Source organism: Lytechinus pictus, chromosome 3 (genome assembly GCF_037042905.1).
Source record: "Lytechinus pictus isolate F3 Inbred chromosome 3, Lp3.0, whole genome shotgun sequence".
NCBI classification, from domain to species: domain Eukaryota; kingdom Metazoa; phylum Echinodermata; class Echinoidea; order Temnopleuroida; family Toxopneustidae; genus Lytechinus; species Lytechinus pictus.
In genome coordinates, this window is record NC_087247.1 from 47395765 (window position 1) to 47409002 (window position 13238).

General features: G+C 35.4%; 1 protein-coding gene across 1 annotated transcript in view; it reads left to right on the top strand.

Annotated features, from left to right (window-relative positions):
* Positions 1-8964, top strand: part of LOC129257122 (AP-3 complex subunit sigma-1-like) — a 43290-nt gene extending 34326 nt beyond the window's left edge. Inside the window, exons 6-7 of the mRNA XM_054895378.2 lie at positions 733-4651; positions 5224-8964. Of these exons, the coding sequence (XP_054751353.1) occupies positions 733-843 (111 nt within the window). The 3' untranslated portion in view covers positions 844-4651; positions 5224-8964. The remainder of the gene's footprint in view (positions 1-732; positions 4652-5223) is intronic.
* Positions 8965-13238: the final 4274 nt, after the last annotated feature.

Consider the following 13238-nt stretch of genomic DNA (forward strand, 5'->3'; position numbering starts at 1 on the left):
GTTGTTAATAATAACAAAATAGGACAAAAGTTGACTTTTCTCATTTACACTGTAAAAAATATTGGGTAAAATTTTAACCAACACAAGGGTAATTATGTGTCCAACAAATTTGGGGCAGTATTTTACCCAATGTGGGAAGCATATTGTCCAGTAAGATTAAGATATAAGCAGCAATTATTTTACATGGGCAAAATTTTCATCACACTGAATAAATGAAAATGCCCAAAAGAAATGCCCAATGTTGGTTGGACAAATAATTACCTTCATGGAGCATTTTTACCCAATATTTTTTTAGTGTGTATTTATAAAATATGAAAGACATTGTGCTTTTGAATAAATCAGTAATCATAGAGCCAAATTTGCATATACGTATATAATTAAATGCAGGTAGAACTTGAACCAAATCCAATTTGTTTGCTTAAGTTTATGATCACCTTCTATATCGGTTTCTCACATTCTTTTCTTCAACATATATTCAAACCGAACTTCTTCACTGGCCATGCAATGTATAAGTTGGATGTACATTGTCCAAATATTCACTTGACTCTGCTTGTCCTGCATGAGGTCGGAATAACATGATCCAAGATTTTTTTCTTCTCTTCTAAATCCAAGTCAACTTGTCAACATAAAATATCTTGCCTTGACTTTTAAGTCAATTTGAAAAAAATCAAGTATCTTTCTTCACATCTTGCACTTTCATACATTTCTTTTTTCTTTTCATCTTTTCTTCAGGCTGGTCTTTCAGCAGCACCAGCCAGAGCAGCAGCTGCCGTCAAAAACATGAACCTGCCTAACATTCCAACACCCAACATCAGCTTGCCCAATCTTCCTTCATTTAAGTGATGTCTGCCTCTGTCACCTTCATATAAAACAAAATAATACTATTTATATAGTGATCATGGTCTAGGTCTCTTTAACCAGAATTCTGTTTTATATGCAATAAAAAAGAATGAACTCCCTAGCCTCAGTTGTGTGTACTTAATAAGCTGAAAAATGGGTGATGAGTATTGTGAAAATGCGATTTGGATATGTCGAACACTATATCCATTTTTGTCTCAACATTTTATTTGTATGCTTCTTTGTTCCTTATTGATTTATATATTTGAAAGTATAATGCAGAGAGATGATTTCAGAGTTTTATTTTCTTTATATATTCCAAAATAAGTACATGGTACACATTTACATGTACATGTGTGCTTTGTACTATTATTATTATCATTTCAGAATGAGCCACAGAATCACATTTTGAACCTTTTTATCAGTAAATATTTCAAATCTGATTATCAATCAAGAAATTCCATCACAAAACGATATATTTATATTGAATCTAATTATCAAGAAAATTCCATTGCAAAGCAATAAATTTGATTCAAATTTTATGAAACCTTCCCTGGGGAGAATTGTAATCAACAGAATGTGTTGATCCAATTTGGAAAGTACATGCGTGTATTATGCAGAATAAATTCACTCAATATGTATATGATGTCCTCACCCTCTGCTGCCCCCAATAGTCTGTGTATTTTAATTCATTACTCTGATAGTACCAAGATTAGATTGTGATGTATACCTGTAACTTTCACCTGATGCATATTTGTGGGGAAAAATCCAACAAATGAAGCAAGATCAATATACAAAAATAAATGGAAATGTATAGATGATATATTTTGAAGTTAGTTTTTGTCTCGCCTGCATAGCAGAGCGAGACTATAGGCGCCGCTTTTCTGACGGCGGTGGCGGCGTCAACATCAAATCTTAACCTAAGGTTAAGTTTTTGAAATTACATCATAACTTAGAAAGTATATGGACCTAGTTCATGTAACTTGGACATAAGGTTAATCAAGTATTACTAAACATCCTGCCTGAGTTTCAGGTCACATGACTAAGGTCAAAGGTCATTTAGGGTCAATGAACTTACACCATGTTGGGAGAATTATTTTCAAAATCTTAACCGAACGTTAAGTTTTTGAAATGACATCATAACTTAGAAAGTATATGGACCTAGTTCATGAAACTTGGGCATAAGGTTAATCAAGTATTAGTGAACATCCTGCACCAGTTTCAGGTCACATGACCAAGGTCAAAGGTCATTTAGGGTCAATGAACTTTGGTCAAGTTGGGGGTATTTTTTGAATTACTATCATAACTTTGAAAATTTATGGATCTAGTTCATGAAACTTGGACATAAGGTTAATCAAGTATTAGTGAACATCCTGCACCAGTTTCAGGTCACATGACCAAGGTCAAAGGTCATTTAGGGTCAATGAACTTTGGCCAAGTTGGGGGTATTTGTTGAATTACCTTCATAACTTTGAAAATTTATGGATCTAGTTCATAAAACTTGGACATTTGGTTAATCAAGTACCACTGAATATTCTGTGCGAGTTTCAGGTCACATGACCATGGTCAATGGTCATTTAAGGTCAATGAACTTTGGCCGTGTTGGGGGTCTTTGTTAAATTACCATCCTAACTCTGAAGTTTATGGATCTATTTCATAAAACTTGGGATATAAGAGTAATCAAGTATCACTGAACATCCCCTGTGAGTTTCAGGTCACAAAACCAAGGTCAAAGGTCAGTTAAGGTCAATAAACTAGGCCATGTTGGGGTAATCGTTGAATTGCCATCATAACTTTGAAAGTTTATGGATAGAGTGAATGAAATGTGGACATGGGTGTAGTTGACAAGTCTTAAGTCACCGTTCAAATGTCATCTATGGTCAATGAACGTGGTATTATGTCATATGACTGGTGTTTTTGTGAATGATCATTTTATAGTAGTTTTCAAAGTTAGCACTGCTGCTATATTAAATCGCATAATGCAGGCGAGACTGCCAGAGGTGTTCCACTTGTTTTACTTTTTATCTAAATGGAAGAAGGTAGACACAGGAGCGACATACTAATTGAACCATTGTTTTATATATTTCTGCTGATTTTTTGTGTTGTCTAAAGAGGCAATGTACAGTATATCCAATTGAATCATTTTACACTTTGATTAAAAGTATTCACAAATTTTGATTGGTGGGTTAACTTTAACATAGGTTTTGTAGATGTACAGAAAAAGTGCACTTGATTCAATGTAGGTGGTCGCTTTTAGGAAAAGACCGTAAATTCATTATTGTTGCTGTGGTCAACCTGCAGTTTTTTTTTAAAGAAACCCAAAGTTTATTTAATTTGATTTCAATGAACACGGGTTGAATCATAGCAGCAAGTTTAAATAGTATCATTTGTGAAATCACCCATTCATTATTTGACCATTATTATGGTACATGCTAATTCAAGTATACCTATAAATATGAATCTGCATAATACATGTAGAATGTGTTAAGTTAACCCACTATTGTTATTTTGGGTTAATATGTTTTCACAAATGAATGACAGTAGGTGGCATTCTATGGAGCATTATGTGAAGCAGTTTGCAAAAGTTTTTGTTGACGTTTAACTGATCACTTCATAACATTCCCAGTGAGGAAAATGAAGTCATGAAATTAAAGATCTCTACTATTTGTTATTCATGTACACATCTCTTATCAGATTCAGATAGGTAGTGCTCATTTTACTAATTTCTTTAAACAATGAAAGAAAAATATTAGTAGCAGAGAGAATAAAAAGACCTGGACCATGATCACAATTTTTTCCAACTCCTTTTATTATAAATATAATGATATTGTATAATCTAAGTTATATTTTCCAAAGAGCCCAATATTGAAAATGACTGTCATAATATGATAGTCATTCCCCCAAGAGCGTTTCATAGGTATATAGTATATATGTATATGTACAATTGTGAATGTAGTAGACCATGTATCTATTTTTTCTTACATTGTCTTAAATGATTAAAATAATGATCATAGTTATAAACAGGGTGTTTCTAAAAAAAAAGATAACTGGAAGTCCAATGGTCGGCTATATAAAAATTACATAGTTTGTTCTTGTGATTTGTATACTATGATATGGACTAAATCATCAGCTTTGATTTGACACCTTGCATACATCATTAGTGTCACTGATCAAAGAGGAAGTTCCGTGGAAAGGGAGGGGTACAAAACCAATTTTTTTCTCCAAATTTGGGTTTGTAAAGTACAAAAGAATATTTTCTGTAAGATTTTGGTTTCATTTTGTTTTTCACAAATACTAAGTTTAATGAAAGGCTATCCGCTCCGCTAACTTTTGTGTCTGTCATGTACATATCCACAGTCTAGCAGCTGGTGAGCATATAATTCATCCCTACCTCTTGCGCCAGCACCTTCGACTTGTACACCTCCCCTGTTGACGCAGCATGTCTTGCATTGCTCTTCTAACCATTTCGGGATCAAGACGAAGAACATTGATCTCATGCCTAACATGTACCCTCAAGTTATTAAGGATGTGCTCGACCAAGATTGCAGCTGGTCACCAGTTATGTAACATTACATCCACTCACATAAAGTTAGCAGAAGGGATCACAATTCACAAATTCTACTGTGAAAAAAAAACGCTGATAAAACCAAGAACTTACAACAAAGTGGGTTTTGTACAGGTATATGATAAAAACCAAAACTAAAAAAAAAACTCTGTGACCCGTGACAATTTTGACACAAGCAAGGTGTCAAATTAACGTTGGTGAGTTACTCAGTATTTTAGAATAAAAATTGGAAGAATAAATCATGTATTGATTAAAGGGATCGTTTAACTTTGTGAGCAGCTGATTTAAAAAATTCTCAAACTGAGTTAAAACGTGTGTATGAGTGTCTGTATTTGTCCTCAAAAACCCTGAAACAGACCACAATATAGGATGAAAATCTCTAATTTAGATACAAGTAGCAATTTATTACCCTGATTTTGAGAACCGTCTAGTAGACGGGTTCAGCTTATGACCAGTTTTCTCCAATTCAAAAAGTCTGTTGGCTATTTTGACTGCCTTCTGTTGTGTGTATCTCCTATACACACGCTATTAGCTGCACTGTACATTCAGTGTATACCTTGTACACACTGTAGGTCATGCTGTGTTCTTCTAGAATTAATGTGTTGTGGTGCACAGATTCCCTGTATACACATAGTCATTGAAACCAACTCCCAATTATTTTCAAACTTTGGTTTACATCTCCAAGGTTTTAAAATTGATCCTGTAAATATAATACTTTGAAACTTTTGGGATGGTATTTTTACACTAGAAGCCTAATGTTTAGCCCATTTTCAGGAACCAAAAGGAGAATTTTTTAAATCAGAACAAAGTGAAATGATCACTTTAAATGTATATAGCTGACCTTTGAACTTAGGTTACCTTTTTTTATATAGACATACCCTGTGTATTGTGCATGTATCCATCCATTCAAGAGGATGGGTAAGACATATTCCTTAATGAAGTTGATTCATGTATACCCAATCTCAGTTATATGAATGATTGTTTTTATTGTTGGCTTTTCTTATGATGTCTAGTCTCATCAGGTCCGTCTAGAGCGACTGCAGCCTAAATACATGTAGGAAAGGCAAGTGGGATTCTTGAAAAATATATATCGTCAGGATGATGAACACATGAATCTTTTGCATAAAACTTTGATTCATATGCTATCTTTTGCAATCAGTTGTAACTTTTATGTAATCTCAAGATTTTGAAAAGCTTTTAAATGATCTTTTGGTATGTATGTGACATTGAATGGCACTATTACCAATTATTTGTTATCATGTATTGGGTAATGATAACATATCACTGTGATGCATTTTATATCATTCCTCTTCCCATTGCAGTATTTATCAGATACGTTTTCATTTTCTAAAAGTGACAATCAGTTATGAATTTTATTTAACAGAGAATAGTGCTGTCAATAGGCAGATTGCTTGTTCTGTACCATGATGCATTAAAGCCATAAAATTGAGACACTTGAGTGCATTAATTCTGAAGAGAAGATGCCAGTATCTACCTTCAATTTATTCTTTCTCTCTTTACATTTTCATGATGAAACAAGCAAACCAAATTAGTAATCTCTTTTGAATTTCGGAATAAGTTGATAATGCAGCACATGAAATTTTATACTTGAAAGTTCATTTGTATTTTTTCATATGAGAAATCAAAATGCAATCACTATCAGAATAATTACCATTCTTGGCACCTAAATGAATAAACCCCAATGTTATGTGATAATTAAAGTTGCTGCAGATATTTTCTTTTCAATAATTCTGATGTTGAAACCATAAAGTTTGATTTGAAACATAGCATTATTCATGATGATATAAATTTTGTATGATGTTAAGTCTTAGTTTATGACTTCCTTTTTCATAAAGGACAACAAAGTGCAATTTGGTTATTAGAAAAAGACAGTTTCATATTAAAAAAAATATGCTAGAATAATACCATGTAAGTTTGCTAGGTTTGTTTTGTAAAGCTTTGTATCTGTAGTAGATCAATATCTCATAGGAATTAATATCTTATCATTAGGGTACATATAGTTATGCTATATATGTATATGTAAAAAAAAGATGAGGAAAGGAAAGGAACTATTCTTTTGTGAATACATAAATTGATCATGGTAAACCAACTTGGAATACATAAATTGATCATGGTAAACCAACTTGAATATACAGTTTTATTCCCAGCCATGTAGATGTGTAATATGTAGTACCCAATGTCACCCATCTAAACCCTGTTTTAATGCCTTGGTCATAACTTTGTATATACTGCTTCATATTGCTGTGATATCAGTACAATGAACCCAATAATGTGCAGTATATTTGAAGGTAGCAGTCACACAGTGCATATTTAACTCGCAACGTGAATACAAAACACAATGTACGAGCTGAACCCTGCATCTCAAAGCTTACCAATTATTCTCTGATATGAAAGAACAATTCTGATTGGTTCCTAGTCAGTCTACTGAGTGAAATGCATTTGCAATGATCATCTTGATAGGCCATTTTGTGATAAGGGAACCTGGATACCCAATATGTGTGGTAATTGCAATGGTTTGTGCGGCTGTGAGTGATGTACAAGCAACAGCACATCAACATCCGCTCTCATGTGAACAATACCGAGCTCAAGCAAGGTAAATTGTGTACAAAATTCAGCAACGTGACCTCTTGAAAGAGGCGATTTTAGCTTGTAGCTAGTTGGTAGTTACCACATTTCACTGCATTTCCCTGGATATACTTTTTGTTTGCATTTCAACAATATGCAACAATATACAAACCAGATATGTAAAGATGTGACAATAACACTCTCCTAGAATGTTTATAGAATGGAAGGTAAATTATTCATGTTTAGTGAAAACATGCGGTTACCATAGTACTCAGATATTTGCTGTTATAAACTTAGTTAGGTACTTTTCATGGAGCAGTGACTGATGGCAAGCAGAGTAATAATTAATGTTATCTCAAGCTTTTAATGGTGGAATATGATATGGTGCATATCTGTCATATTTTCTACAAAAATCAAAGCTAGCAAATCATTGACACTTTAATCTTGAAAAAAAATATGGAAAAAGACTCAAATGGTAATTAAATGCAGCTATTTGATTGATTACTAAAAAATGGAAAAGTAAGTGTGATTGAATATTTTAGAAAGCACCTCTGTAGCTATTTTATCAGAAGTTATGGATAGCTTCTGTAAATTTTGAATTTGAGTTTGATTTTATTCATTTGTATAACAATTATCAATATCGAACCCTCAAAATATGTGATGAATTTTTAATATATTTCAGGTTCTGATGTCCTGAAATATATGCCAAAATTATTTCTTTCTATTTTATTATTTCTTTTGTTGGTGGAAGTTTAAGCTGGTTTACATGTAGGCCTATTGTAATTGGCAATCACATATGGTTCAACTCAATTTGTGTATGAATTTGTAAATTTCCTTAAAAAAATAATTCCCTTTTGTAATTTAATGATAGAAAAAAAAGAAGTCAGTTTTGATGGAATGAAAAATATTGGTGTTCAAAATGTAGTCCTAATTACCTCTGCCACCATCTCTAAATCTGTGGCAGGTTAAGTAATGCACTTTCCAATTAAATAATCCTGTCTATCTATTCTTTTATCATTTTTAAGTAGTCCAAGTGTTACAAATTGTGCTAGTTGATCAGACACAACATACAACAAATAATTTGTGATGGATTGACTGAATTTCACAAGATCTTGTAGTGTATCAATACACATGCGATAAGGATGAGGAGAGTTTATTCTGAAATTTATCAAAGAATAAGTTGCTTCCAAATTTGTAAGTTTTTGTTCTTACCTGTGTTTATAGGACAGATCATAATTATAGATTTGACTAGTGCATTGGAGGAAGATTTTATTACCTTTAGAGTAAATTGTCAGCGTGTAGACCTATTTTTCATGTTGAAATGTTCTGACCCAGGAATGTATCATCAATCTGTTTCTTACATTCCAAATTTCAGATATATTTTGCGTTATATTCACTTATTCAGCATTTTCATTGTATGCTTTAGAGAAGGAATACAATAGGTGTAATTCATTATTGATATAAGGTACTAGCAATTGGATATCTGTCAACCAGTACTTAATTTGGCAAATGAAGCATTTGAACTTTTTGTGCTTTTCATATATGTTTGAGTCCTATCATAATTTTAAATGAGATGTTTGATTTCAGACATATAAAAGATTGGATTCCTGGGTTCACAACCTTACATCGTTTTGTATGTTCAACAAATGTATATTTTATTTGTACATAGTATTTCATTTTCCTGATATATTACGGTATTACATGATTTTGTCGAAGTATGAAACAAGAATTGTCAAGTTTTGGTGAGTAGGGCACTCCACACATTCATCAGGACAGGGAAAACAAAGTATCATTCTAATTGATTATAAGAGTAAAGATGTTTTGTTTACATGGCAGAAGAATGTACAACCATGCCCATTCCATTTAGTTTTGTGAAACTTTGTATCATTTTATTTAGCAGTCGGTGATTATATCTTGAGATTTGTGATTACAGATTAGAAATATATTGAATATTTGTTGAAAACTCATGAAAATTATGATTTTGACATGTCTTATGTATTTTTATTGAGAATAAAAGAGGAAAATATATGTGAGTGGGAGAGAAGGGGGAAGGGGTTGAGGAGGGGAGGGGGGCAGGATAAACCCTCTTAGCCCCCCTATTGATCCACCACTAAGACAAAAGCCGGGGGGGGGGGGGGGGTAACTTAGATTTGGTTTGGACGGGGGTGAGCGGCTGAAGGCTCAAAACCATACCCATATTTAAGGGTCATTTTGGCTAAAAAGGTACCCATTAGGGAGTTTCATCCAAAAAGGGGTCCATGTTTAAGGGTAGGTTTAAGAATTCATCCAACAAATAAATTTCAATTTTCTGGTTCCAGGTCATTAATTATCACGTTTAAGGAGGGGCTGCATGGGAAAAGACAACGAATTGTCGCATTGTACGGGATTTACTATATACTTCAATGAAACAGCGGATGGTTTCCAACATTGTGACCGGGCGCATGTTGATCCCATATGTGCACTTTATTTGCACCTATATATGGACCCATGTTTAAGGCCAGTATCCATAAACCAAAAATTTTCCAGCGTAAAACAAAAGCGACCCATTCCAGCAGCACATCCCTGTATGCCTTATCTCGACTCAGTACCCCCCCCCCCCCCCGGGACAAAAGATGACAATACACACTTCACTTCCATGTGACCTAGCACACAGACCCGATCTTTTTTATAAATTCCTTGTCCAGACATTTTGCTGTCGCTTATGTAAATGAGCCAAAAATTGATACCCTGTGCGTGATATTAAACCCCTTGCTCCGGCCGATACTATAAAAATCAGTTCAGAATCCCTGACTCAATTAGCGCTAGCCGCTCGCAGTAGTCTACAAATGTAGACCCACATCTACAGTACGTACCATAGCTGATTCAACAAGTCTGCATGGCAGCTAGACTAGGTCTACTGTGGCTGCAGATTGTGATACTGATATCCCCCATTGACGAGTGGATATCAGCATGTGCAACCATGGGGTCTCGAAAAGCACCCTAAACAAGCATTTTCCATATTCTGAAAATGCACCCCTTAACAAATACACATGTATGTGAAACCCTACCCTTAAGTATTGGAAACAAAACTGTACCTTTGCAAGTATTCCCTGAATGAACCCCTAAACAAGTACAGCAATATTTTAATTGTTATGTCACGAGCCCGTCGGTCGTTGGTTTTACCTTTACATAATTGGGTATTTAGTACAGCCCCATGCACCTTCCACACCTCGTGCAAATCGGACTCTAAACACGTAGTTGGGGCAAAAAGGACTTCCTTTATACAACATTTTAGTCTTTTTTACACCCTCGCAATTTGACCGTAAACACGTAGCTTTCCTAGCGAAATAAATACCCTATAGCTTTTTTTATCATTTTAGTGTTTTTGACACCCTTTACGTTAGTACGTAACGTGCCCTATCTTTAAAAAATACATCCTTATAACGTTTTTTTTGTGGCGCATGCATGGTATCCACTCGTCAAAGTAAGTGCCCCCCCCCCCCCCCCGGGACTGATCCTTGCATGATTTACAGACAGATGAAGTTATCCAATGAAAGCTCTCTGAAATTTTGGGTGGATGTGACTTATTGAAACCGTGGGAACAAGATTTAGAAGCAGACTCTGAAATGGCTTGCTTCGCTCGCCCTTTCAGGCTGAGCAGCAACGCGCGAAGCCCGCTGAAATCCCACCTCACGAGCCCGAGCCATTCAGACGCGACGCAGCGTAGCTCGCTAGCTAGCGATAGCTCGGCGCGCGGCGCGGCCTAGCCTAGCGCTTCGACTCTATGGCAATTGTTACACTACCAGACGTACCGTAATACAGTGGTGGTTCCACGTTCGAAGTCTCGAGATGATGGAAAGCGATTCTTCCTTTGACTCCGTAGCAAAATGAAGTAGCAGATAGGATTTGGGAGAAATTCAACCACTCAAAGAGGAATAAGATTTTGCAGTCCTTCGGTGGCGAAAAGGTGAGCTCTCTGAGTCTGAGTTTCTGTTCTTCAGAATTTTTTGTTTATTACTTGCATGCTCAGCCACTGCACAGTCCCATTCATTGCATTGCATGTTACGTAAATTGCCCACCCATTCGATTGTTCACTGCAACCTCCCTGCCATTATAGTGAGTGATTGTATTACCATAAGGGTACTAGTATTCAACCCGTTTGGAGAGTTTCTTCAAATATACAGAAATATGGAATTTACCTGAATTTCAGACCTGTCTTATTTCCAAGAGCAAATGCTGGTTATTCTTTTCCCGTTATTTTTCTTCAACCCGTCAACCACTCTAGGCGACACCCCAATACTTACCCGTGCTAATAAACTGGGACTCCACTCACGCGCGTTTGGGCCTCCCTAGCTTAGAACTAAGCACTAATATCACCTTAAAAACTAAATCTACAAGGTATGTATAATCTATTTATAAATTTAATAATGTTTAATCGGTACTCACCGGTTCTTTTGTTGCATTTTCAGACCATTTCTCACAATTCTTCGTAAATATTTGCGGCAAATTTTGTCGCCATAGACAGCTTAGCGTCCATCTTTATTGATAAATGGAGCGCCCTTTACGATAGTTGTTAATGCCGCGGAGAAATCGTTAGGCATTTTGGCCTGTGTTCAAGGCGTTCTTTCTGTTTTATTTTTATATTGAAGATTGTGCATTTGTTGAATAGCGCCGTCTACGTCAGGTATGAGATCGAGTGTATAAATACACTCTTCCAAAATAATTATGATTCCGACCTGGCGCTGTTTAACTTCAATCTCTTTCACCTAAATTAGCGATGAATGCTAGCATTATAAAATATATATTATTAACGTCTGACGAAAAGAATAACCAACCGATCAGCTGACGAGAACGCGAATCACGTGATCTTCATATCAGCTTCGATCGCGAGTCAGAAGAGAGGAGCAGTTGCCCAGAAAATCAGGAAAAAGCCGTGAAAATGTAAGTTCCCCTTCATTTCTTTCAATTTTTTTTATTGCTAACAATGTATTCAATTAGTGAGATCGAAATGTAATAATTAGACAGTACGATAGCTTGTAGTTTTGATAAAATACAAAAATAATCATCTTCACAAAGATTTCTGACACAAAATACTACTGATGTCGCCTATGAGGTCCATACATGTAATGTTGGACCTCATTGGTACTAGGAGTGCCGTCAACTGCGTGCGCGGGCGATCGAATTTTACGGCGACGGTTGTTGGTACTAGTATTCAATCCGTCGGTACTAGTATTCAACCTAGTGATGAAAGATGGCCCTGTCTCTCAATCTGCCCTTGTCCCATCCGACTATGGACTAGACCATTTGAGATGAGACCAAACAGGGAATTAATCAAAGCCAGAGACTTCCATAGATCTACATGTAGGCCTAGATCTAATTTAGCAATCTAAACCCTTTTGAATGAAATTTGCTATCAATCCTCACTAGGACTAGGTTGAAGGCCATCGCCGCATAATTCGATCCTCCGCACATACAGTCGACAGATTGATAAAGAAAATACCGACAACAGATTACCCTGGAAATAACAAAGGTATGAAATTAAGATAAATTCCCTATTTCTAAATATTTTGGGGAATATGTCAAAATCTTTGAATTATGCCGGGTTGAATACTAGTGCCCATACGGTACTGACCGGCCTTGTATTACCGAACGTGCGCGTGCGCATCATACGCATCAGAAAATAATTCCATACGCTCAAAATTTTGCAACATCCTTTCAAAGAGAACTTGAATAGAGCCAAGATGATGAAAAATTGTCAAAAACACAATTTCAAAGTCTTAATATTCGAAAAATAATAAGATATGGTCAAAATAGCGCATCAGTGATTTTGTTGTTTTCTCAACTTTTCCCATAGAAAACACACGTTCGGTAATACGATACCTTTTTCAAGTGACCAAAATATTTCACATGCGAAGAGGGGTCCGATTGGAAGCTAATATTGTAAATAGGAAAAACGATTTCGGCCAAATTTTTACATATTTATATTTTGTAGGTAATAGTGTATTCATGGTGAAAGTTTGGTGAATTTTATGAGAATAGTGTGTTTGATATGATTGAATTCATGAAAAGTGTTCGGTAATACGATCCACTACCATACTAGTAATTAGTCAAGGGTTCATTATATGCCGCTGCACACAGAAAAATCAAGTGTGTTGTGGACGTCAGAAGTGGTGTCACAGCACGCACGACCCACTAGTTAAAAATCCACTGCCAAACGCTGACTTTGTTTGACTTTGAGATTTAGACTGTATAAAAACTTGTAATTAATGTA